This window comes from Cucurbita maxima, unplaced genomic scaffold (genome assembly GCF_002738345.1).
Source record: "Cucurbita maxima cultivar Rimu unplaced genomic scaffold, Cmax_1.0 Cma_Scf00041, whole genome shotgun sequence".
Lineage (NCBI taxonomy): Eukaryota > Viridiplantae > Streptophyta > Magnoliopsida > Cucurbitales > Cucurbitaceae > Cucurbita > Cucurbita maxima.
In genome coordinates, this window is record NW_019272057.1 from 551,968 (window position 1) to 576,256 (window position 24,289).

The 24,289-nt window shown below is 38.3% G+C and overlaps 5 protein-coding genes, 1 long non-coding RNA gene and 1 other non-coding gene across 15 annotated transcripts; 4 read left to right on the forward strand and 3 right to left on the reverse strand.

Annotated features, from left to right (window-relative positions):
• The first annotated feature begins 1,701 nt into the window (after positions 1-1,701).
• LOC111469839 (nitrile-specifier protein 5) lies at positions 1,702-2,952 on the forward strand. Its single transcript, XM_023115285.1, has 2 exons — positions 1,702-1,809; positions 1,942-2,952. Exons 1-2 carry the CDS (start codon positions 1,780-1,782, stop codon positions 2,881-2,883), a joined length of 972 nt encoding a protein of 323 aa, XP_022971053.1. The 5' UTR covers positions 1,702-1,779; the 3' UTR covers positions 2,884-2,952.
• Positions 2,953-3,949: 997 nt separating this feature from the next.
• On the reverse strand, positions 3,950-5,568 carry LOC111469875 (nuclear transcription factor Y subunit B-3-like). Its single transcript, XM_023115338.1, has one exon. It carries the CDS (start codon positions 4,824-4,826, stop codon positions 4,194-4,196), a length of 633 nt encoding a protein of 210 aa, XP_022971106.1. The 5' UTR covers positions 4,827-5,568; the 3' UTR covers positions 3,950-4,193.
• Positions 5,569-11,756: 6,188 nt separating this feature from the next.
• On the forward strand, positions 11,757-16,987 carry LOC111469862 (SNF1-related protein kinase regulatory subunit beta-2-like). 9 transcript variants are annotated; one of them, XR_002714923.1, is made up of 7 exons: positions 11,757-11,970; positions 12,069-12,223; positions 13,357-13,477; positions 13,554-13,716; positions 14,797-15,034; positions 15,493-15,605; positions 15,688-16,987. XR_002714923.1 is itself a non-coding variant. In XM_023115319.1 (7 exons), coding segments are annotated over exons 3-7 (651 nt in total). In that variant the 5' UTR covers positions 11,757-11,970; positions 12,069-12,223; positions 13,357-13,367; the 3' UTR covers positions 15,881-16,987. The 9 variants fall into 9 exon arrangements, 8 of the variants coding, with proteins under 8 accessions (XP_022971087.1, XP_022971090.1, XP_022971085.1 ...); XM_023115319.1 differs by lacking the exon at positions 15,493-15,605 and having other exon boundaries at positions 14,797-15,065; positions 15,688-15,794; positions 15,879-16,987; XM_023115322.1 differs by lacking the exon at positions 15,493-15,605 and having other exon boundaries at positions 15,688-15,794; positions 15,879-16,987.
• LOC111469898 lies at positions 15,907-16,812 on the reverse strand. Its single transcript, XM_023115365.1, has 3 exons — positions 16,585-16,812; positions 16,440-16,509; positions 15,907-16,264 (listed from the first exon to the last, which is right to left on the reverse strand). The coding sequence occupies exons 1-3, from the start codon at positions 16,739-16,741 to the stop codon at positions 16,120-16,122; spliced, it is 372 nt and encodes a 123-aa protein (XP_022971133.1). The 5' UTR covers positions 16,742-16,812; the 3' UTR covers positions 15,907-16,119.
• Positions 16,988-17,571: 584 nt separating the features above from the next.
• LOC111469912 lies at positions 17,572-19,432 on the forward strand. The gene is made up of 2 exons (XR_002714929.1): positions 17,572-17,813; positions 18,481-19,432. It is a non-coding gene; the product is annotated as an uncharacterized LOC111469912 (long non-coding RNA).
• LOC111469939 lies at positions 17,640-17,742 on the forward strand. The gene has a single exon (XR_002714949.1). It is a non-coding gene; the product is annotated as a U6 spliceosomal RNA (small nuclear RNA).
• A 131-nt stretch (positions 19,433-19,563) lies between the features above and the next one.
• Positions 19,564-24,075, reverse strand: LOC111469637 (transcriptional regulator STERILE APETALA-like). Its single transcript, XM_023114971.1, has 3 exons — positions 24,009-24,075; positions 23,227-23,528; positions 19,564-21,199 (listed from the first exon to the last, which is right to left on the reverse strand). Exons 1-3 carry the CDS (start codon positions 24,073-24,075, stop codon positions 20,072-20,074), a joined length of 1,497 nt encoding a protein of 498 aa, XP_022970739.1. The 3' UTR covers positions 19,564-20,071.
• Between the last annotated feature and the right edge of the window lie 214 nt (positions 24,076-24,289).

The following is a 24,289-nucleotide window of genomic DNA, read 5'->3' on the forward strand; positions in this document are numbered from 1 at the left end:
TTAATACTAATTCAATTTAACCATAATTTAACTTATTTCCACCCTCCTAATAAAAAATTATTCGACTATTAAAATTTATGATATTAATAAAAATACTTCTAAACTTTATATTTTATCTTTAAAATACTCTTCAACTTTTAAAATTTTCAATAATACTCTTAATATTTTTAAAAAATCTTAAAATATTTTTATTCTTAAGTTTTAGATGAAAACGGTTAATACTTTATCTCAAAAATGTTTAAAAAATACCCAACACTTAATATCTTTATTTCAAAACTATCCAATATAAGAAAATTAAAAATTTGGATGTATTTTTAGACAAAAATACAAAATTTAAAGAACATTTTTATTAATTTATGCTTTGCCCGCCACTCGTGTAGGCTTAATACTCCTTAACTCGGCTAAATTGGTTTAAAGACGACCAAATATATATTTAATACCTTAAAAAAATATTATTTGAGTTTTGAATTTGGATAATATTTTAAAGATTTAACACCTACCAACTCACCCAAACACCCCATTATTGTTTAATTTTAAGATATATCTAAGTATTTTTATTTGTTTAATGGTATTTATTTTATTTTTTAAATTCATAAATATCTTTTTAATTTAGCATTGTAAAAGTATTTGTTTAAATTTAAACAATTAAAAATAATTCGATTTAATTCTCTTATTAAAATTTAAGTCTTAATTTTTTTTATTTATGAACATCAAAAAAAAAAAAATAATTAGACACGGATATGTTATAAGTTGGAAAGTGTAAAACATTAATTATTATTTTTAACCTTAAAAAATAGAATTAAAATTGGGATACAAATTATTTATGTGTCCATATGACTCATAGGTTCACTCATAGTTTGGTCAATTTGGACTACCAAACTCAAATCATAAACATGGACGGAGTTATATTATTTTTTAATTTGGATTAAGTTTAATTTTTTGAAAAGTTGAAAATAGGTTAACACGACGAACTCGAAAATAGAGTAATAGCCCAATCCAACCCTAATTTACTATTAAGATTATTTGACGTTTGTTGACAATATTAGTGATGCGTTGTTACTCGTGAATGTTTAATGAATCTTGAATAAGTATAATTATTATGACTGTGACAACGTTATAAACTTATAAGTTAAATCTCAATTACCGAATAATTACTTTATAACAACTGGGTTAAATTATTAAATTATTTTTTAAAAATATATCATTTATACCAAATTTATAATTTAGATTAAAATTAACCCGATAAACCTCCACTCGGCACTCAGCATGGAAATGGCCGTGACGTGTACAAATATATTTATATATTTTCTATATTTTTTTTTATTTTTTTTTTTGTAAATTTTTAATAATTTGTTGAAATTTAAAATTTTGAGTGTTTGAAGTTTAAACTTTTAATATAGTATTTAATAATTTTTTAAACTGTCGTTATCATTATCGAATTTAAATAATAAACCAGTTGATGTTATAATTAATTATTTTTTTTAAAAAATATACAAAATTTATTTGAGTTAAAAATAATTTTGAGTGGGACATTATCTAATTAATCCAATTAATTTAGGTCGCATCAGAGGGCATTGGTATCTGGTGAGGATTATCACCAATTAGAAGACGACAATATATTATTTGTCGCATTAATCAGGTTTAGGGCCACAGTTAATTAACCATCTTTTTTTTAATTAATTACTTTATTTTAAATTTAGTGTAAATACGCGTGCCAAAGGCTGCCCTAGTCACACTCGACGCCATTGCTATCTGCCGATTGAGCTCTGGACTTTCCAAATGGCTCCGATGAACGGAAAATGGACCAAGGTCAGTCCCTTAACCTAATTAAACTCATTGATTCAATCTTCAATTCACCATTTTCTGAATTCATCTTCATAATTTCACTTCTATTGCCTCAAATTTCATTTACTATTCGAAATCTTGATCAATTTGTTGCAGATCGATCAAAACGGCGCAGGACCAGGCGCAAGAAGCTCTCACGCGATCACAATCGTAGGGAAAAAGGCCTACGCCTTCGGCGGCGAGTTTTCGCCGCGGATCCCCGTCGACAACAAACTCCACGTCTTCGATCTCGACGAACACACCTGGACGGTCGCTTCTGTCTCCGGCGACGTTCCTCCCCCGCGTGTTGGCGTCACGATGGACGCCGTCGGCCAAATCGTATACGTCTTCGGCGGTAGGGATTTGGAGCATAAGGAGCTCAACGAACTCTACTCTTTCGACACATCGATCAACAAATGGACGCTGCTCTCTGGCGGCGAGTCCGGACCGCCTCACCGGAGCTACCACTCCACCACCGCTGATGACCGCCGTGTCTACATCTTCGGCGGATGCGGCAACTCCGGCCGCCTCAATGACTTATGGGCTTACGATACGATAGATGGAAAATGGATCGAGTATCCGTCGGCAGGGGAGGGGTTAAAGGGCCGAGGTGGGCCGGGCTTAGCTGTGGCCCAAAGGAAAATATGGGTCGTGTACGGATTCGCGGGTATGGAAATGGACGACGTACACTACTTCGATCCGGCCCAAAACAAATGGGCCCAAGTTGAGACGACAGGGGAAAGACCCACGCCTCGGAGCGTGTTCTCCACGTGCGCGATTGGGAAGTACGTGTATATCTACGGTGGGGAAGTGGACCCCAGTGACTTGGGGCATTTGGGCGCCGGAAAGTTCGCGGGAGAGGTGTATGTGTTGGACACGGAGGCGTTGGAGTGGAGTAGAGTGGAAGATGGGCTGGGCTTGGAGAATCATCCTGGGCCGAGAGGGTGGTGCGCGTTTTCAGTGGGCCGGAAGGGAGGGGAATTGGGCCTTCTGGTTTATGGGGGAAATTCGCCGAGCAATGATCGGCTGGGGGATATCTATTTTTTCACTCCTGTGTGAGCGAGAATGGTAAATGCAGTTGACGGTGGTGATTTGATGGATTACGATGATGGGTGTGATTATATGTGTGTATTTCGAGTTTTTTTTTAAAAAAAAAAAATTTAAATAAAAGGCTTGATTAGCATCTTGAAATTAAATCTTTTGTTAAATTTAAAACGAATATTAAGCGATATGAAATATAAAATATATTAATGAGTAATAATTGGAAGTGGGTAGCTTGAACGAGGGCTTATCGTTTCCTTGTGACTCCAAATATCATGTTCGACTTCAGCATTAGTAACTTAATTTCATTTCAACGCATTTTGCTTCAACAACATTCAAATGGTTCACGGTTCTTGATGCTGATTTGCAATTAGTTCACATTTTCTCTCTCCATAGATCTTTGTCTACCATCATTGTTGCAATGTTAGTACCATAGTTCATTGTCACTATTAGTAAGTTTAGGCAAAAATCGTGTGTTACACACAATTAAACTCAAAGGTAAACACAATTTTATTGAATGATTCAGCTTAATTATGACAAACCCTAAATAAACATAAACCACCAACCACCAACCACCGGACATTTTTAGGTGCAAAAAGGAATAAAAAGGAGGCAAATTTGAAAAGAAATTTGCTGTCAGTCTCCGCCTTTGTCTTTCCTTAATAAAACCCAAACCAACCAAAATAACCATTGTAGAGCCTTTCTACTGTCACTCCAAAACAGAATAAAAGCATTGAATTGACCAATCTGTATGGATAGTGTTTCATTTTCATATTTTCATTTATTTTTTTATTTCCCTTTTCCATTTCATACTCATGATTTATCCACTTTTTATTTAATATGCAACTACCCTCACTAAAGTATACCTAGAAATATAAAATTCTATCCACTTTTTATTTAATATGCAACTACCCTAACTAAAGTATACCTAGAAATATAAAATTCTGCCCTCAAAATATGAAATCATGCACCAATTTCAGTTCACGATCGATCCTCTTTATTGGTACTGGCCGACCCTATTTATTAAAACTAAAAGTTTAGTGGATTAATTTTGTACCGGGAGGTTAGTGGTGTCCAAATGATCCCTCTTACCCACAAGATACACAAATTACATTTATATATAAGGGAAAAAAAGGAAGAGTAAAGAAAAATAGAGAAATTTGGCAGAAACCCTCAAAGGAAGGAAGAAAAAAAAAATTATTATTAACTTCCTAAAAAGTCATCAATGATGCTCAAAAGTTGGAGAACCTTTTATTAGTGTCCAACTAGCAACCACTTAGCTTGACCTTGCAGCAGAGTCCACATCGTCACCGCCACCACCGCTGGAACTATCGGTGTCCGGTGCCGGAACCACCATTTCCTCCCTTCCCGCCGCCGATTCCCATGTGGTGAAATCCACCACTGCCATAAACACCACCCTGATGATGCACCATCATCATCATCCCACCATACATTCCACCCACTCCGTTGAATCCACCGCCGCTAACACCACCACCAGTACCAGGGTTGACTCCACCACCACCACCACCACCAACATTTGCCCCACTTCCGCCGGGCCCACCACCACCACCACCACCGTCTTTTTCCCCTTTTCCTCCCCCCATAGTGCTCTTTTCTCCTTCCATTTCCCTGTACTTCTGCAGATATGACTTGAGCGGTTCCACATACTCTTCGAATCCTAGCGTCGTCATGGCCCACAGCAAATCGTCGCCGTTGATTGTCTTCCTCTTCTCTCTCTGGCACTTGTCCGATGCCTCTCCCGTTATGAAGCTTATGAACTCCGATACGCACTCTTGTACAGTTTCTTTCGCATCTTTCGAGATCTTCGCGTTTGCTGGTAGCGCCTTCTTCATGATCCTGCTCACGTTCGCTATCGGCAAGAATCTGTCCTGTTCCTTCGCCGATAGCTCGCTGTTCGCGTTGCTGTTGTGACCTCCCGATTCGTTATCCGAATCCGCCATTTCCTAATCTTAAAAAACACGCCTATCTCACAGTAATTTTTAATTCTTCGACTCTGCTAATTTCTCAATCTCACAACAATTTCCTCATCCTAGGGCTCCTGAAAGTACACTTCAACGACATATAGCTCTAAAACTTTTCTTCTCTCGATCCGTTCTCACAAGAACGATGCCGAAAACTTTCTTTAACAATCAATTTAGGTAGAAGAGGATTACGAATCCGTCCATTTTTCGCTATAAAAATTGACGGATACGAATCATCCTCTCACAGAACAAAATAGAAAGAAAGTAGTAGAGAAATCGAATAGCTAATCTCAGTTGACCTAAAACGCATAATTGCAAATCCAGAATCGCATTACAAAACAACAAATCTTCTTCATCAGTGAAGTTCTTCTTCTGCGCCGGAAACTTCTCGACTTAAATAATAATAATAAGACAAACTCCGTCAACAAATTGAAAAAGAATCAGATACGAGAAGCGATATTCCAGCGCCCGCGACTCGAACGGAAAAGAACGGTCAATAATCCTGCAGTTGAAGAGACACGAAGAAAAATCGAATTGCATTAAGAGAGAGAAGATGAACGATTACTGCCGAGTTCAGTTTTTCAGTCAAGGATTGACTAGAATATTTACGGACGCCGGAGCCGGAGTTCTGAAGGAGAATCGGGAAAGTTGCCGCCGGAGAAGAAACACCCAAGAGAACAAGGTGAAGGGTACTGAGGGAAGGGGAGTTTGTTAGAGTCCGTCGCGTCGTTTGGGCTAATAATGCAATCGGGAGCGACACGTGTTTAGTTGCTCACCGTTTATTTGTCGATAAGAGTGCGCTTCGTGGAGGTTTCTCCAACGTTGGATTGTCTAATAAATAGCGAGATCTAACGGCCTGAATTCCGCTACGTGGCGGGAATGATTTGGCTTTTTGTTCGTTTAATTTTCCGTTAGAATAACTACAAAGAACAAATCCTGTATTTTTTAAATATCTCGGCTCAGCGCTAGTTCTTAGCCAGTAGTTTAATTTTTTTTTAAGCCAGATATAATTTTAATTTAAAATCTAATTTTTAAGAAATTAAATTAATTATTTAAAATCATAAATGCTCTCTAAATAAATTAATTATACATATTTTTTTTTTAATAAATTCTAACATAATTATTACATAATCCATCTTGTAATTAGCACGTCATTCCACCAAAAAAAGTCCACGTGTCAAACAATTTTCCATGGAAATATAAAATATCTTTAGGCGGTAGATAAATATCATGAATCTTAACATTATGTGACATGTATTTTTGTTTTATTATATGGTTTGAATCATTGATTTGATATAGTAATAACGAAAATAGTATAAAGGAAAACAATAAATATCTAATTTTATTTGCCCCATACATTATAATTGCTCCAAGATATTTTTCTCTCTCTTACCAATATTGTAGATATATAATCATGTTCTTAATAAAATTTTAATTAAGACGTAAAATAATGAATATTGTTACTATATGATTGTTGTCAAAATTTGGATATGATAAAGCATTTGGTTGTCACGTGTCAACAACGGTAAAATTTATTAGAGGAAGAAGAGTATGATCTACGAAACAAAACTTGCACACGCTTACACGATAAGATAGATAAATAACCATACATGAAGAATCGGACCACACTTCACATTAGCTTCAAGTTGAGGTGACGGGTAATATACTCGAGCAAATATGCCACAAAGATACTTGCACTAGCATGATTTTATGGCCAACACTTTTTTAATGTTTAAATCATTAGGCCAAAACTAAATAATCTTGATGGAATATCTTTATGATAGGAAGGATATTTTCTATTTATACCTTTCCTAACTAGATTATCATTGAAATGACACATAATTGAAGCGGACAACATCTATTGACAGTGGGTTTGAGCTGTTATAAATGATATCAGAGCTAGACATTGAGGGTGTGCCAACGATGTTGGGCCCAAGACGGGTGAATTGTGAGATACCATATCCGTTGGAAAAGGGTAACGAAACATTTCTCATAAGAAACGTAGAAATCTCTCCCTAACATATGAGTTTTAAAACTATGAGGCCAACGATACGTAACTAACCAAAGTTAACGGTATCGATTAGGGTTGGCACTGGGGCTCGAGTTCTAGGTTTTTAACGATTTTAAATTATTTTTCATTGATTGGATTAAAACTGTAAGCCAGTGATTAAAAACACCAAATCCACAAGAATAAATCTAATTTAAATCACGCAAATGAAATATCAAAACCCATTTACAGTAATAAATCACCAAAATTACTGTTTTTATTTTTACTTTTTATTTCCCTGCTTCAATTTCAAACCTTGAATACTTAATGGAGCCGATCGATATGTCGATCTCGATCAAATTCTCCTCCTCATTGATGTCGTTAATTTCAGCCAACAGCTCCATAAGATTCTTCTTCGGCCTCTCAAATTCCGGTAGCTCCTGGTAACAAGACGACATGTCGTCCTCTTCTTCTCCTTCCTCTTCCTCGTCCTCGAACTCGTGGCTGACGTAATGACCAGTCGGGAGAGAGATCTCGATCAAACTTTCCTCGTCGGAAATCGAACCCTCCTCGGACTGGTCTAGGGTTTTTGCCGTAAACCGGTCGAAAGCCCCCCACCCCACTTCGGAGTCCTCGGTGGTTGTGAAATTATCGTCGGCACATTCACTCTCCGACAGGAAACCTCCGTCCGCCGGCGAGGATTGCCGATCAGAGACAAAAATCACTTCCTTTTCTTCTTCTTCGATTAATTTCTCAATCGGAAATGAATTTCTTTTGGCGATTGAAAAATAAAGCATAGATATAATCAGAGGTATTGAGGTAAATAAAAGAGATGAGAATCCCAAAAAACCCCAAGAGAGGAGAAAAAAAGTGAAAGAAATTAACCAAATTAATGGGTTTCTCAAAGAAAGATCAGCCATTTGATCCTAGTAATTTTCTCGGGAAAAAAGGTGAAATATTTTCTCAGGAAACAAACAGGGTTGAGAAAGACTCCATTTTTATGAACATGAAGAAGATGATCATATGGGTTGTGTAATGTGGTGGGTTGAGGATGAAAGTTTTTAAAAAATTTTTGGTGGTGTTATTCCGCAAGTGATTCTCTTGAAAACCCCAAAACCTCTGGAAATTAGAGAGATGGCATGTGCTAATCTCTGTGCTCACCACATGGCGTCCCCTGCCCCTCCCGACAGCCATTTTTTTGAATCTTTTACTGCTAACACCATCAATAAAACCTAGCTGAGAATCCATTTAGGCTAAAATTTGACTAAAAATGGCCAAATTCTTGCATACCCACGAGATGGATTGTGAAGTTTTGTCCAAAGTTTGAAGCTTTATGGAGTTTTAATGATGATTTTGAGTAGGTTTTTTGTGATCTTTGGCATAAGTATGTTGTTACCAAGCTTTTTTAGGGTCTCCCATGGCCGACCGGCTGCGGTCGGTGGGGCACTTTCGCTGAAGGTCGGCTCATATTGGTGTTCTTCTAATCATGTTCATTACCCAGCTTCAATTTGACGGTCTCTTTTTTTTTTTTTTTTTTTTTTTCTTCTCTCTCTCTTCTTGAATGGAAAAGGTAAAGCCAAAGTTGAATTGTGAATCAGTTTCTTGTTAAGCTAATTTGAGATCACACATGGATTGGAGAAGGAACGAAACATTTTTTATAAGGGTGTGGAAACCTTTCTGAGTAGATGCGTTTTAAAACCTTGAGGGACTAAAGCAGACAGTATCTAGTAGTAGTAGGATAAGCTATTACAAATGGTATAGATCAACTAGGCACCGTGCGGTGTGTTAGTGAGGACGCTTGGTCCCCAAAGGGGTGGATTGTGAGATCCCACATCGGTTGGAGAGGAAACTGTGGATTGTGAGATCTCATATTAGTTGGAGAGGGGAACGAAACATTTTTTTTATAAAGGTATGGAAACCTCTCCCTAGTAGACGTGTTTTAAAACTGTGAGGTTGATGACGATAGGTACTAGACTATAACGAACAATATTTGCTAACGGAGAATAGGGTTGAAGATGAATGGATAAATTCCAAAATTGTTTATATGAAAGAGAGTTTGGAAGAGGGTTGTAGTTTTTGTGTGTGGTGTGATCTTAATTAATGTTAGCGAGGTTGAAACATGTATAACCTAATTACTTAAAAGAAAAGGTGTGTTGGACGTTGAAACACGTTCATTTTGAGCACAGGTTCTCATAGTTATGTGAGACTTTTAGAACATCACGAATGACAAGACAATTATGAGAATGACAATGACATAAACGAGTCAACGTCATATCTGAATAAGAACGATCCCAATACTGTAATAAAAACTTCATCTGAGTGAACTTTACTTTAGAGCGATCATATATTGGGTGACCTTCAAGAAAAGACGTCGAAAGGACGATTAGTGACTGATGTTACTTTATAGGGAACAATTTTTCGTTCTCACAACGCAACAGATAAGTAAAGCGTATCGAATCCTGCTTTGATATTATTTTTTGGAGTTTTGCGATGGATCGACGTGTTTTGTGATGTTATAGGTTTTAGGGTTTTGATTTGAATAGCCACCTGTCGGCCAATTGCACAAATAAAGCAGTGCCATAGGACATGAAACCCTAATAAGCTCAAGGAATTGAGTACAAGGAAAGAGAAGAGGAAGAAGAGAAGACATTGGGAACAAACTCAAACCCTAAAAATAAAGCTATAAAATGGGGAATGGTTTCGAGCTTTGAGTAACTTTGCCTTGAAACAAGGAATGTGATGAACAAAACCAGCAAGCTTCCTTGGAGATTGTGACTTGGGAATGTTTTGGATGCCCATTTCCATTCATCAAATTGGGAGGGGACCATATCTTACTTAATTTCTTTTGTTTCCCGAGACCCGTATTCTTTCATCCAAATACGTTACGACTCGTAACGTCGAAGTAAAATTTGGGTTACATGCCTCGAAATTACATCTAAATGAGAGTAATTCTATGTCCGAGTAAAATTAGGGTTACATGAGCCAAGAACACATTTAAATGAAAGTAATATACTAAAAGATCCCGTGTTTGAGGGTTCCAAAAGTCACCAAAAAAGTTTTCTTTTGATCGAGTCACCGAGAAAATTCTCACGAGCTCACCCAACAAAGAACTGTTCCAAGCTAAGCATGTTTAACTAAGAATTTTTTACCATTAACTCATCGAAACAAAATGTAACCCTTGTTGTTACAATTTGTCGTTTCTTAGTTCTTGTTCTTTAATTTTTATTTAATTTTTATACGAGTAATTTTAGGGTTGGGTGGAAAAAAATAAATAAAAAATTATTATTAATAGAGTACAATAATTATCAAAGTAAAATGCTATTTTTTTAATATAAATTTTTTTAATCAGATACGAATTTCGATATATGACGTGTATTAAAAGATTAAACGAAAAGGGAAAAATGATTTAATCATGTTAATTAGGAAATTAAGTAAAAGGCATAGATTAAAATTAATTAATTAAAATAAGGTGTACTTTTTTATAAAAATAAAATTTATTATTACATGAAAACGTGACAGTACAGACCATTTACTCTAATGTTCCCTACCAACCAACGTAACCTATAATTGTCGCAATTATATAAACAATTTTCCAAATTCATTTTGATTTTTTATATTTAATTTCGATTCCTATAATTTTAAAATTTTAAAATAAGTCTAATGGTTTGTTATTAATTAAAGTATTAATTTCAAAATTAAATGATTAATTAGTTTTGATTTATATTTGTTTTAAAGTAAACAAAAATTAATAATGTATATTAATTTAGTAAAATGATTAATAACAAAATTGTATTTAAAGTCATGAGTAGGGATTAATTGTGTTGGTCATTTGAATTTCATTTAATTGATCATAATACTTTTCTATTAATTAAATTAATAGTGGTAAAATTAAATATTTATTTCCTTTTGTTTTCCAACTAGATAATAAGAAAGAGGATTTATTAAGATTTTAATTAGAAAAAAGAAAAAAAAAAATCAAAATATTATTCTTTTTGGGTTTTGTGAACTTTCCCTCGGTTTTAAAACACATATGCTAAGAGAAGTTTCCATACACTTACAAACAGCGTTTCATTCCTCTCTCCAATTAATGTGGGATCTCACAATTCACCTCCTTTGGGGACCAGTGTCATCGCTGACACTCGTTTTCCTCTCCAATCGACGTGGGATCTCACAATCCGCCCTCCTTCAGGGTTTAGCAGCCTCGCTGACGTACTGCCTAGTGTCCACCATCTTCGAGGCTAGCGTCATTGCTGGCACAATACTTGAAATCTGACTCTCATACCATTTGTAACAATTCAAACTCACTGCTAATAGATATAGTCATCTTTGGATTTTTCCTTTCGTGGCCCAGTGTACTCACTGGCACACCCTATCTTTTTTATATTTTATGGTATTGCTATTTGCTCCTTCAACTTCTTGATTTTTGCTATTCTATCCCTCACTGTATTTACTCTTAAATCTACTATGCTCGACAATGTTCATGTCACACGCTCAAAGGCACCCAACCTCAGTCAACCTTACATGTTCTATTATCTCACCGCTGATCTCAAGCCAACTCAAGTTAGAAAGGCAACGTCACTCACCAACTAAAACCCTAAACGTGGGTAGCGGTTCTCAACCTGGGTAAAAGAGTAAAAACAATATAGGAGTATGACGTGGAGTGAAATTATTGGTGGATGGGAAGGGCATAAACGACCAAGAAGAGTTCGCAACTGTACGAAAAAACGAAGTTTTTAATTATGTTTAATTATAAATAAAGTCTCCACTCTCCACCCGCGCCCCCCCTGGTATCTTCCAGATTTATTGGAGATTAAAAACTTACCCCCCCCCCCCCCCCCCCCCCCCCCCCCCCCCCCCCCCCCCCCCCCCCCCCCCCCCCCCCCCCCCCCCCCCCCCCCCCCCCCCCCCCCCCCCCTCCCCCCCTCTTCCTAGCAAAAGAGGGTAGGGGATGGGAAGAGAAAGAACCCAAAAAGGAAGAGGGAAAATTGGAGGTGTTCCTTCCGATTCAGTGTTTTATGAATTAAAATTGTGTAATATGTAGAGCAGATTCATGGGTCGAAGTTATGGTGCGTTCATTTCTTAACTCAATTCTCGATTTGGGTGCTTGTTTTTGCTGCAATTCTTCCTCATAATTGGGTTGTTTCTTCTTTTCTTCTTCTTTTCTTGAAATCTTGCGTTTGTTGTGATGAGTGATTGATATCTGAACTGGGTTTTGCTTTGTTTTTGTTTTGAAGTGGGTCGTGAATGCTAGGGAAAGGGATTGAGAAGATGGGGAACACCCTACTGCTCAATTGAATTATGAGAACACGAAAAGTGTGGTGAACCAATACTTGAGTATTCTGTGGGTTTTGTTGATACTCATCTTGTGCCTTTCGTCTCCCCAGTAGAGGTATGCCTTAATTTGTTTCAATAGAATCTGGATGCTGGGTTTTGTTTTCCTCCCTTTCATTGCATTTATGAACAAAACAGAAGAAAAATGTGTATACATGTATAAGAGTTGGATGTCTGGCTTGCTTGTTTGGTGTATGCTGTAATAGCTCAATCTCGTTGTCTTGTTTGGGCTTTCCCCTCAAGGTTTTAAAACGTGTCAATTAGTGTCTCACACCCATCTGGTGGCTTGCTCTGATACCATTTGTAACAGCCCAAATCCACTGATAATAAATGTTGTTCGCTTTGGCATGTACGTATCGGTGTTAACCTCACGGTTTTAAAACGTGTCTACTAGGCAGAGGTTTTCACATCTATATAAGGAATGTTTTGTTCCCCTCTCCAACCGATATGGGATCTCACAATCCACCCTACTTGGGGGCTCAGTGTCCTCGCTGGCACACTGCTCGGTATCTGGCTGTGATACCATTTGTAACAGCCCTCACCCTTACTCTTCAACCGATGTGCGATCTCATAATCCACCTCTTGGGGACCCAGCGTCCTCCTTGGCACATCGCCCGGTTTCTAGCTCTGATACCATTTGTAATAACTCAAGCCCACTACTAGCAATTATTGTCCTATTTGGATTTTCCCTTCTGGACTTCTCTTCAAGGTTTTAAAATGCGTCCACTATGGAGAGGGTCTGTCCCTACTCTGACTAGTGTCTCGCACCGTCTAGTGGCTGACTTTGATACTATTTGTAACAGCCCAAACCCACAACTAACAGATATTATCTACTTTGGCCCATTACGTATTGTCGTCAGCCTCACGATTTTAAAATGTGTCTATTAGGGAGAGGTTTCCAAACCTTTATAAGGAATGTTTCGTTTCCCTCTCCAACTGATCTCACAATGCTATGCTAGTTATGAGTTTTGGATTCTAAATGATTTTCCACTTGATGTAAATTATGGTGTTTTAACAGTAACAATGAGTGCAAAAGTACTTGTGGCAGACGTACTTTCTGCTTTTGTTTGGAACTTCTCAAAGTTCCACAGAATTCAAGGATTAAGTACAATTGTGTTCCTTTTAGTTTCTGATGATAAACTGTATTTGACGACATTATTGACATGTTAATTACTTTTTTGAGGCTTAAAGGTCATAATACAATGAATGATGAGGAAGTGTTGAACACACCAAGGACATCTGTGAAGTTCTCTTGGAACCATGGTGGCAAGCAAGTGGCTATCATTGGGTCGTGGGATAACTGGGAGACAAGGTACTATTTTGCAGTTAAGATGTTTTATTTTGAACTTTTTTTGTCTGACATAGAACATTTCATCTCCTTTTGTTAGGGAGATCTTGCAGAGCATAGGGAAAGATTTTATCGTTGCCAAAACGCTTCCCTCGGGGATCTACCATTACCGATTCATTGTTGATGGATGGTTGACACATGCTCCTGATTTGCCATGGGTTTGTGATGATTCAGGAAATTCTTACAATATTCTTGACTTGATGGTAATTTCTACTGTTCTTTTGTACTTGGATTCTCGGCGTTTGCTCGACAATTCGTTTGTATAGATCTTAAGAAGATGATAAAGTAAACATCTCCTGCAAAGATTGTCCAAAAGAACACTGACCGTGTTCTTGAAATGATATTTGATTTGGCCTGATCTTTTCTAGTTTTAGAGTTTCGAGTTCTACGAGAAATCTGATTGTTCTGTAAAGCTTGAAAGATCAGGGCATCTATCAGAATGAAAAATGTAGGTTCTGGGGAGTTACCATACTTTTAAATCTTCTTTCCCAGAATTCAACTGATTGGAACAGCTAAATTTGCAACTTATTCTTACTTTATTTCTTATCAAAACCTCTTTATGGACTGTTTAGTTAAGATTGTTGGTAAATTCAACTGGGGACTTACCCGCTTAGTGCCTAGCTCTGATACGTAACGGGCCAAAGTGGACATATCTGCTAGTAGTGGGCTTGGGCTGTTACAAATGGTATCAGAACCGGACAATGAGCGGTGTGCATGCTAGGCCTCAAGGGAGTGGATTGCGAGATCTCACATCAGTTGGAGAAGGGAATGAAGCATTCCTTATAAGGGTGTGGAAACCTCTCCCTAGCAGATGCGTTTTAAAACCGTGAGGCTGGTGGCGGTACGTAACGGGCCAAAGCGGATAATATTTGCTAACGATACTTGGGCTGTTACAAATGGTAACAAAGCCAAACCGCTGTCCCCCAAGGGGGGTGGATTATGAGATCTCACGTTAGTTGGAGAGGGGAATGAAGCATTACTTATAAGGGTGTGGAAACCTCTCCCTAGTAGATGTGCTTTAAAACCGTGAGACTGACTGTGATACGGGCCAAAGCGGACAATATTTGTTAGCGGTGTGCTTGGGCGGTCATAGACACAAATCTAGGTACCTAGTTCTCATGTTCATTGCTATGCAGCAAGTTCTGCTGAATCTTATGATATGATGCTTCTTTCATTAGTTTTGGCTCTTCTTTATTGTTACTCTGTTGATTATGGTTGAATCCTTAGAAAAAGCTCTTCATCTGCTCAGTACTAATTTGAATTCATATCGAATTGTCTTACAGACACCTGTCTTGGAATTTCCCGAAAGTCTGTCCGAGTTTGAATTTCCTCCATCCCCACCATCTACTTACGACAACCAATACTTCAACGACGATGATTTCAGTAGGCCTCCACCGGATCTACCACCACAACTGCGAGAGACTATTTTGAACGAATCATCTCGCTGCATAAGTGGTCAGCAGTCTGGCATGCAGCCTCGACACACCGAGTTAAATCATTTATACCAAAATAACGTTGGAGGTGAATTCATGGCACTTGGTTCAACATTCAGGTTATGTGAAAAAAATGTCACAATGTTACTTTTCAAGCCATTGCTGAAAAGAAATTGATAGGGTTTGGTCCACTGTTTTTTTCCTCTTCTAAATTTGTGGCCTGAATGATTATTTATGTGAAGATTATCACTCTAATAGATTGAAGAGTGCTTGAAATAGGATTCATTTCCATGTGTTTTAATATCTGTTCAGTATTGAACTGAGACATCTGCATTTATATAGATTCTTTTCGTATTAGCTTATCGGGAAACCCCTCCGGCCGAAGACTAGTGGTAGGTGGTCCTATAGAGCTTTCGGAGAAGGATAGCCTAGTGTATAAGCACAACAACGAACAGCGGTAAACCCTCAGATGACCTATCTAAGATTAGGGGGAGATCCTTAGTAGTGGTGACCCTTTCATTTTTCACCTCTTCCACAGACTGATACATTGCCTTAAAAGATGACTTTGAGAAAAGAGATGAGACGCTCAACCCATCTTTACAAATACGAGAAATCACTTATGACTGCCTGGTTTTGGATCAAATCAGCTCCTAGGATATGTAAACTCTATTGCTTTTACTTGTGCAATATGTTTCAAGCCCCATTGGAATTGAAATGCTGAATCCATTAAATTGTTCTCAGATGTCTCTGCTTTTCCCTGGATCATGTCATCACCATTCGCTCTATGGCAATGGAGTTCTTCGTCTTTTTTCAACGTTCCGTTCTTTCCGAACTGATTTCTGCCTCCTGTAAATTAATTGAGTTTCGAGTTTTATGCTTCTCTTCGTTTAATTGTTTGTGTTCTTGAAATTAATATCTCGAACATTCTGCAGAGGCACATCAGTTCTTGCTCCAGCAGGATCAAGAAAACAGCTTGGTGTATTGAAATGGGAATGGAAAAGAATCCAAACTCATATGAGCTGACAGACTAACAACAAAATCGAACTGAGTTACAACAGTTTGTATTAGATTCTGGAAGAACATTACAACTCAAAATAGGCATAAACAGTGGGTTTTTGGTGGGCTGTAGAGAAGCAGCAGAGGATCTGAGGTTACTGTCATGGTTGATCAGATTCATCTCACAGGTACTTTAACCCAGCCATTGGCAAAAGCTATGGCTAAGATCACGAAAGGCGTCGACATGCCGAAGATGATGATATAAGGAAGAGGAGTCTTCATGGGATTTTCCCCTTCCCTCTCCCCTGCTGTCTGCCAATACCTGCTCCAAATTCAACCACATTTCCATCTTAAAGCCCTGATGATATCTTCTTCTACTTGAAAAACAACTCCAATTGGTGAAATCCCACGCCGGTTTTAAAACCTTGAGAGAATATCGGCCAGCAGTGGGATTAGGCCATTACAAATTGATACAGAAAAGGGAAAGAATTTCTTACTGCTCTGGCTCTTCTTCTTTGGTTATGAACTTCTTCTTCCCTCCCTTCTTGACCTCGGCGTCGCCACCACCTGAAAAACAACATCAGCAGCTGAAAAACAGCAAGAGTGAGCTGCAGATCCAAGCGAAAGTAGAAGGGCCTTTACCTGAATTTGCAAGAAGTTTGAACTGAGAAGCTCTTGGCTTTGGCTTGGGCGGCGAGAAGGTGGTGCAGGGAAGAGGAGGGAAGAAGGGAGATGGGTTTTGTTGGAGTGGGAATTTGATGGTGGTAAGGGAAGAAGAAAGAGGGAATTTGGCGGCCATTGTTGAAGGAAGAGTGAGCTTTGTTTGGGCATTTGTCGTTGGGGATCACATATATCAATGGAGATTTGGATATGGATGGTGTGGTGTGGCACTCATATTATTATTAGCCAATGCGTTACATGACGACAGCCAAGACCTCTATGGCCCCATCTTCACTTTTCATTGTAATTTGTGGTCACATTTCTATGGAGCCATGAATGTACTTTTATGGTGGTTGAATTGACTCAACCCTTTTTACCCTTTCTATTTCGGAAATCGTATTTGGCACTTAAGGCCCCGACATCTCCGTTGCATTCCCGCGATGTGGTCATACTACCTGCTTTTCACTTTTTGAAACTGAAGACTATCCCCACAAATCAACACGAGTTCTTTTAATATATTTCATCCTCACTCACTTGCATCCTAAGAGATCTGAAAAAATATCTCAACTTCACTTGACCCAACTTAAGAACACCTCTAATAAATTAAACTTAGTTGTTATGTATTTGAAGGTAACTTAATTTTATGATTAATTATTTGGATTAAAAAAATAAAATTGGGTTGAGTTTAAAATTAATCCATATATTTATAATTCATAATCTCACCATATTATTAGTTGATTAAATTGTTAAATTATTTATTTACAAAGTTAAAAAAAAGTTGGGAAGTAATATTTTGATGCCATTTTCAACGTTAAATATTAGCTTAATAATCACTAATATATTTTCTTATAAATATAATTATTCAAAGAATAAGACCTCTCAAATAAATTGCCTTTTATTTTAATTTATTTTTTTGTGTAATGCCACGGTTGGGGGTGCCTTTATTTAATATTCTACTGGGGCTTTGAGAAATCCCACATCGCTTAGGAACACTATTGAGGTATTCTATATTAAGATCAAGGCGGAAGCAACAGCTTGTCCCTTCGGGGACATCTGATAAAATTGGAACGATACAGAGAAGATTAGCATGGCCCCTGCGCAAGGATGACACGCACAAATCGAGAAATGGTCCAAATTTTTTTTTTCTCCTTCCCCTCCTACGCTGGATCTGTAGTCGGAGGATTTCTATTTCATCTTCCCTATTCGAATCGGTTAGTTGTTCTTCGAATCCCTGTTTTTCGCTTTCCTTCGATTTGGCATCTGAATTGAGCTGCAAGTGGATCCAGCAGACAGTTTCTTGAATTTAATACTATCTTATTAGTCGCCAGTTCGATCACAAAACCCTAATTTGTGCGAAAATCATGAGGTTTGTGTGTGTGTGTGTGTGTTTTTTTTTTTTTTTCAGATTTTCCTCTTTGCTGAGATCTGTAACCAGAAATTCTGCATCTGCAAACCCTAATTTGGATGTTTCCTTAGGAAAAAGAAACTGGAATCGAATTCCAATACCTCACCGATCAATCCCGATGCCTAAAGGCCAAGACCTTGATACATAGCCACCTGATTCATTCAAAGGGCTATGTAGTTTTGCTCGAGTTCTTGATCTTCTCATACATTTAGAACTGCAGAATTAATTATGAGGAGTATGTTAGATTCGTTCTCTATTGAGTTTCCTTCGAAGTTCTTTGAATCCTTACTGTACTCCTAGACTGTGATTCTTCCCCAAATGTTTTTGATCTGTTTATTTTTTGAGACTTTTGCTCATTTGGAGAAGTTTAGAAATGGCTCTGATACATTTTTGAAGATGAAGGATTATGGATTTTTACTCACTGTGGAGTCGTGATGTAATGCATTTCTGAGCTCCTTGCTTAATTTCAACAGGGGCGATATTGCTTTGGCGTTCCTCCTGATCTTGGGATTCCTTGCTTAATTCCATTTCTGAGCTCCTTGCTTAGAATTTCAATGGCCAAAAATGTGGTTCCTCCTGATCTTGGGATTATTCAAAAGAGGAAGACAAAGAAACCAGCATTTCTGGTTACAGAGCTTGACACAAAGATGAACTAATATCCAACTCAAAAATCTTCCGTATCTTTGATCCATTGAGCGAGAGCCCTTCCATGCGGAACTCCCGGATCACTATGGGCAACGGAGAGCCCTTCCACACGGAACTCCCGGATCACTATGGGCAACGGAGAGCCCTTCCACACAGAACTCCTGGATCACTATGGGTGACTAGAGATAAGCTTGATGGTGCCATCTTTGACTTGAAATGAAACATATATTCATATCGTCTTTCTTAATCAATTGATTTGCAGTTTTCAGCTAAGGATTATACATCTTATGTTAGCCCTAAAGGAATATTGGCTTGATTACTTGCAACCCTTCATCGCCTCCTTCGAACGGTCGTGGGCTCGCTTTTGCTGTCTGAGACTGGATGATTTCTGGGTTGGTAATACTCTTTCTTCTTCTTCAGAAACTATTTCTTTACATTGGATAGATCAATGGCTACTGAACATCTCGAAACGAAACCAATTGGTTTGGTTGAACATCGATTTTCAAGTCGATTGGTTCAGTTGGTCCATCTTTAGAAAAACCATTGCTGTTGTTGCTCTGTTATCAGTTTAGATCAAAAATCTTGTTGTCTTGGTAGATTCGTATTGATTGATTACTGTTTTGGTTGAATTACATATCTAAGCTGAAGAATTAAAGATTTCTTCAAATGATGTGAAAAGTTAAAGATTTCTTGTCCTCGTACCATATCTAAGCTGAATAACTAGAACCCATTTTTGTAGAAGAGAGAATAGAGTTGGGGGAAGTTCATTCGTTATGCTCATCTGTTATAATGGTCGGTAGTTCCCATATTCTAAGCATTAGAATTATAAATCTCCTCTGTAACAATGGAATCATTGTCTGATAGAAATATTGCCAAATAATACCCGCAGAGAAAACAGTGAAATGAAAACATAAATTGGAAGAAGCTTTGCACGAAGATATGTATATTTTATCTGCGGAACCTCTCTCGTAGAACAATTCTCTCCGTTCGTTAAATGTAGCTAGAGAGAGATTATATTCTCCGTTCCTATCCCTAGCCCCGCCCCCTTTAGTGGTTGTATATTTTTATGTTTTTAACATATATATTCTACATGCATGCATCCAATAGTGATTCTTTAAACCCTTAATAATTGCCTCCTTAAATTAAACGGACTGAAAATACATTGTTCAAAACAATGATGAATCCTATTCTTTTCCTTTTTTTCCCTTGCAAAGAAATTGGGGAAAAGAAAAAGAAAAAAAAAAGAGCATAATAATCTAAATCCCATAAACTCTCCCCTTCTCCTAAACCCCAACAAAAAAAGGAAGAACATCACAACACTCCCACCCACCCACTGCTACAAACCCAACTCCTTCCATACTGTACACGAACCCCCCAAAAAAGACCTCCCAATATACTTCTTCTGCTACCATTGTTAAATTATGCACCAAAATCCCACAAATGTAACCTTCTGTCGAACCCCGACGCTGCCACATACCGGTCGTTGGCAACCATGGCCGTGGCTGCCCCGACCCTCTCCCTAAACCTGTACAGAAACTGTCCATGCTCGATTTCCCAAACTTTCATCGCCCCGCTCGAGTTCATCACTGCATAACCCATGTTGATGCAGCCCATGGCCCCTCTCTGACCCGCCCCACTCACTAAGAACCTGCAAACTTCTTCCATTGTGTCCACTCTTCTTACTATACTCACCCCTTCTCCGTCCACCACAATGTACCTCTCGTTGCTCACATCCATCGACGTTACTATCCTCACCTCCCCATTTTCCTCCTCGTTTAATACCACTTCTTGATCTCTCAAGTCTAATACCATTAGCTGTAACCTTGTGCACGCCACTGCCGATTCCTGGTTCGACACGCGTACTCGACCCACTGGCTCGGTTGGCTCCGTCAGCATGTGCCATCCTGTCACAGCTTCTGGGTCCGTCAGCGACCCGCCAACAAACACGAGCTCCTCCGTGTTTCCATCCCATACATGGAACGTCCGACCAGGTACACCTGCGTAAAGACCAACCCACCATCGGTCACATCCAGCGAAATCCACCAACACACCGTCGTTCATCACATTCCCTTCGCATACCCGACGTGTCGGGGAAACACCATTCATGGCTGCAGCAATGATTCCAACATGGACATCACCATCCACGCTGGCAAACACGAGGCATGCATCGGTGATGACAATCCCAGAGACAGCACGCGAGAATAAGCCAAGACGATCACGATGGTGAGGATGAAACGTCGCGACATGGAGACGCGTGGCAAGGTCGAAAAGGCGAACAGTACCATCAGCAAATCCACATGCCAGGTAATGCAACGAGAGGGCAAGACAACGACACATCAAACCAGCAGGCTCATCCACATCAGATTGATCAAATTGGAGGATCGTATGAAGATATCTACGTCTCCAAAAGTTACACGCCGTAGTATGCCAATAGATGTATTCATCACGCCACGTGTCAAGCAGACGAAAGCTCCGACCCCAAATCTGAGTAGTCAAACGACGCCACAACAGCTCCGACCGAGACACAGCACGCCACATGGAGCAAACCTTGAGAGAAATTGAAAAGAAAGGTTAATAAAACATAATCTCTAAAGTCAAAGCGGCAGAGAAGCAGTCAATGAGAGACAAGAAATGTCAAAGTACAAAAAGATGAGATCTTTGACATGATTACAACAAGAGGGGAACAAATCTCTAAGCATGTGAAGCAAAAAAGGGAGACCCCACAATAAATCACGAGCAGTCAGCACAGGAAACAATGGCAGAACAGGATTGTATGTACATGTACATATATATATATATATATATATAATGAAAGGGAGTGGCAATCCATGCTTGGCGCATATGAGACACAAAAAAAGAAGCAAATTTGAGAAGAAACAAAAAAGGGTACATGAAGAAGTACATGAAATTTGGAGATAATGAAGAAACAGAGGGAGACAGGGTCAAAGATGTGCAGTTTTTGATGAGATGAACATGAAAAAATGTTATGTTTTTTTGTTGCCTTTGAGAAATGAAACAAAGAACATAGATATGAAGTGAGGGAAGAAGATATCTGTTTGTCAGGGAGTGGTCCGGAGTATGAAACAACCTAAAATAATGAACAAAAGAAAGCGAAGCAAAGCAAAACAAACAAAACAAAACAACACAACACAGAACAACAGAACAAAACCCTGTTTTCTTTTCTGTGTTTTGTTAAGAAAGGGTTTTAAAAACATGGGATATTCATTTTCATTTCCAAGAAAGGTGTAAAAACTTTGCCTCTTCTCGTTAAAACCACAGAATCTTTTCCTTCTTTTTCTCTTTCTTTTCTTCTCTCTTCTAGCTTTGACCCGCCTGCCTCACTGCCTATTCAATCCATTCACCTCCCCCAAAGCCGGTGTTTTCTTCTTGAAACTTTCACTTTCGTGCTTCACTACGAGACTTTTACAGCAGTCTGCTAAGAGGAAGTTTCTACCCCCTCGTTAAGAATGTCTCGTTCAACCGATGTGAGGTCTAACAATCCACCACCTTTAGAGCCTCGCGTACTCACTTGACACTCATTATTCTCTCAAACATAAGTGGGATCTCACATCCACCCTGTAAAGGTCTAATGCCTTTGTTGGCACTCGTTTCTCTCTCTAAACAAAGTCAGATCTCATAATCTACTCCATTTAGGGCCCAACATACTCACTTGTACTCATTCATCTCACAATACACCCCCTCAGGACCCAGCATCCCCGCTGGTATTCGCTCCTCTCTCCAATCAAGGTGGAATCTCACAATACACCCCTTTCTCTGCCAACTAATGTTACAAAATGAATATCCACTTTAAGGTATAGTTTGGACATGTTTTGTTACATAAAATGTCATATGTAACCAAACATAACATAGCGACATTAATGTCTTGTATCATATGGTTTGAGACATTAAACAAAGACAACACAATAAATACGATATAGTCTCTCTCTCTTCCTTAAATTACATGGGTTTGTGTTAAAAAGTGGGATGGAAAAGCCATTATTTGCATTCTAGTGATAGAACAACAGAAAGGGCATTAGAATAGATTTGGTGATAGTGAGCCCCATATGGCAGAAACAAAAAAAACTACAAAGAAAAAAGGAAAAGAAATTAAAGCTTTTTGAGTCAAAAAAGTAATGAGGATTTATAGAACAGAAAAGAGATCCATGCCAATAAAGGCAAATTCTACGCCAAAAGACCCCTTTTCTATGAGATATTCTTTGGCCCCAAAAATAGACAATTTTAAAAGCACTTCAATAAAGAACCCACACCAAACCAAAACTTGAAAACGACATTAAAATAGGCAAAAAAAAAAAAAAAAAAAAAAAAAAAAAAAAAAAAACAATAAAAAACCCCTTTTTTTTCAATAAAATTCAAATTTTTGTGATACCCATTTGAAAAAGATTGAAGCTTTGCAATGTATGAAGCATTTCAAGACTTGGGTGGCAAGGAATTATTAAAAACATAAGAGATTTGTTATGATGTTTGTGAAATGAATGGTGGTCAAAGGAAAAACGCTTACTTTTTATTGATGAACAAAATTCCATACACTAAAAAGACAGAGAAGAAAATGGCACCTGGAAGACATTGGAAAGAGCTGCGGCGGCGTGGATTCTGCCGAGAGAGCGAGAGGCATCAATGGCAACTTGAGTAGCAAGTGCTTCTATAAATGGCTCCGGCCAAACCCCATTGGCGGCGCGGCGGCGGGAAGAAGAAGGAGTGTCGAAATCCCCACGAGGTCTCCGCCGTCGGCCGCCGCCGGAGGAGGAGGAAGACATGGAACCAACGGTGAGAAATGGAAGAGGAGGGGAAGTAAGAAGGACAAAAAAGGTGTGGATAAAGACACCAAGTGAGGGTCCCAAAAAGGGCGTTGCGGATTCTTGGATATATATGAACACAAAAAAACATACCAGAACCACCACCCCCACCACGTTTTTCTTTTAATATTTTAAATAATAATAAACTAATTAATTAATTAATTTTTATATGATTTTTATAATTATGAAATGGGGTTTTGATTTTGATTTTGGGGACTGCAAAGACGGCGGCGTTGGGAAGAAGAAAGGAAAAACTGTTGTGTTATGTAAATTACCGATGTTTTTTCAGGTGCTTTTCTATGCGCATTTTTCTCTGCCCTATTGCTTTCAACAATTATTCTTTTTTTTTTTCTTTTTTTTTTCTTTTTTAATTTTACCTCACTCAAAACAATATTATTTTCAAATAAATATACTTTCATAACCCGAGCAACGTTCACAATCCGACCATTCAAAATTATTTATAAGCTACAATCAACCGTTCAAGCCACTTAAGTTTCCACATCTTAAAGAATGTTTTTTCTCCTTTTCAACCGATGTGAGACCTCGTAATCCATCTCTCTTGGAACCAATGTGTTTGTTCCCACATTGCCCCTGACCGATATTGTCCATTTTTGTCCATTACGTATCACTGTCATACTCACGATTTTACATTCTTATAAGAAATGTTTCATTCTACTCTCTAACCGACGTGGGACCGCACAAACTCAACTCAATTTTTATAGTTTGGATAGGTAGATTGGATTTTTATTTTATTTTATTTTAGTTTTATATTTTGGGAGTAAAATGGAACATAAAAGAAATTAGTATGGGGGAGAGATTAATA

Excerpts from the sequence above, each read along its gene's own strand:
- LOC111469637 (XM_023114971.1), bottom strand. The coding sequence starts at position 24,075 with ATGGACAATATCGGTCAGGGGCAATGTGGGAACAAACACATTGGTTCC. Across the intron at positions 23,529-24,008 it reads CAAGAGAGATGGATTACGAG|AATCCGCAACGCCCTTTTTG; the intron begins GTCTCACATCGG and ends TATATATCCAAG. Across the intron at positions 21,200-23,226 it reads CTCTTTCCAATGTCTTCCAG|GTTTGCTCCATGTGGCGTGC; the intron begins GTGCCATTTTCT and ends ATTTCTCTCAAG.
- LOC111469875 (XM_023115338.1), bottom strand. The coding sequence starts at position 4,826 with ATGGCGGATTCGGATAACGAATCGGGAGGTCACAACAGCAACGCGAAC.
- LOC111469839 (XM_023115285.1), top strand. The coding sequence starts at position 1,780 with ATGGCTCCGATGAACGGAAAATGGACCAAG. Across the intron at positions 1,810-1,941 it reads TGAACGGAAAATGGACCAAG|ATCGATCAAAACGGCGCAGG; the intron begins GTCAGTCCCTTA and ends AATTTGTTGCAG.
- LOC111469862 (XM_023115317.1), top strand. The coding sequence starts at position 13,368 with ATGAATGATGAGGAAGTGTTGAACACACCAAGGACATCTGTGAAGTTC. Across the intron at positions 13,478-13,553 it reads TGGGATAACTGGGAGACAAG|GGAGATCTTGCAGAGCATAG; the intron begins GTACTATTTTGC and ends TCCTTTTGTTAG. Across the intron at positions 13,717-14,796 it reads ACAATATTCTTGACTTGATG|ACACCTGTCTTGGAATTTCC; the intron begins GTAATTTCTACT and ends ATTGTCTTACAG.
- LOC111469898 (XM_023115365.1), bottom strand. The coding sequence starts at position 16,741 with ATGGCCGCCAAATTCCCTCTTTCTTCTTCCCTTACCACCATCAAATTC. Across the intron at positions 16,510-16,584 it reads CAAACTTCTTGCAAATTCAG|GTGGTGGCGACGCCGAGGTC; the intron begins GTAAAGGCCCTT and ends GTTGTTTTTCAG. Across the intron at positions 16,265-16,439 it reads AAAGAAGAAGAGCCAGAGCA|GTATTGGCAGACAGCAGGGG; the intron begins GTAAGAAATTCT and ends AATTTGGAGCAG.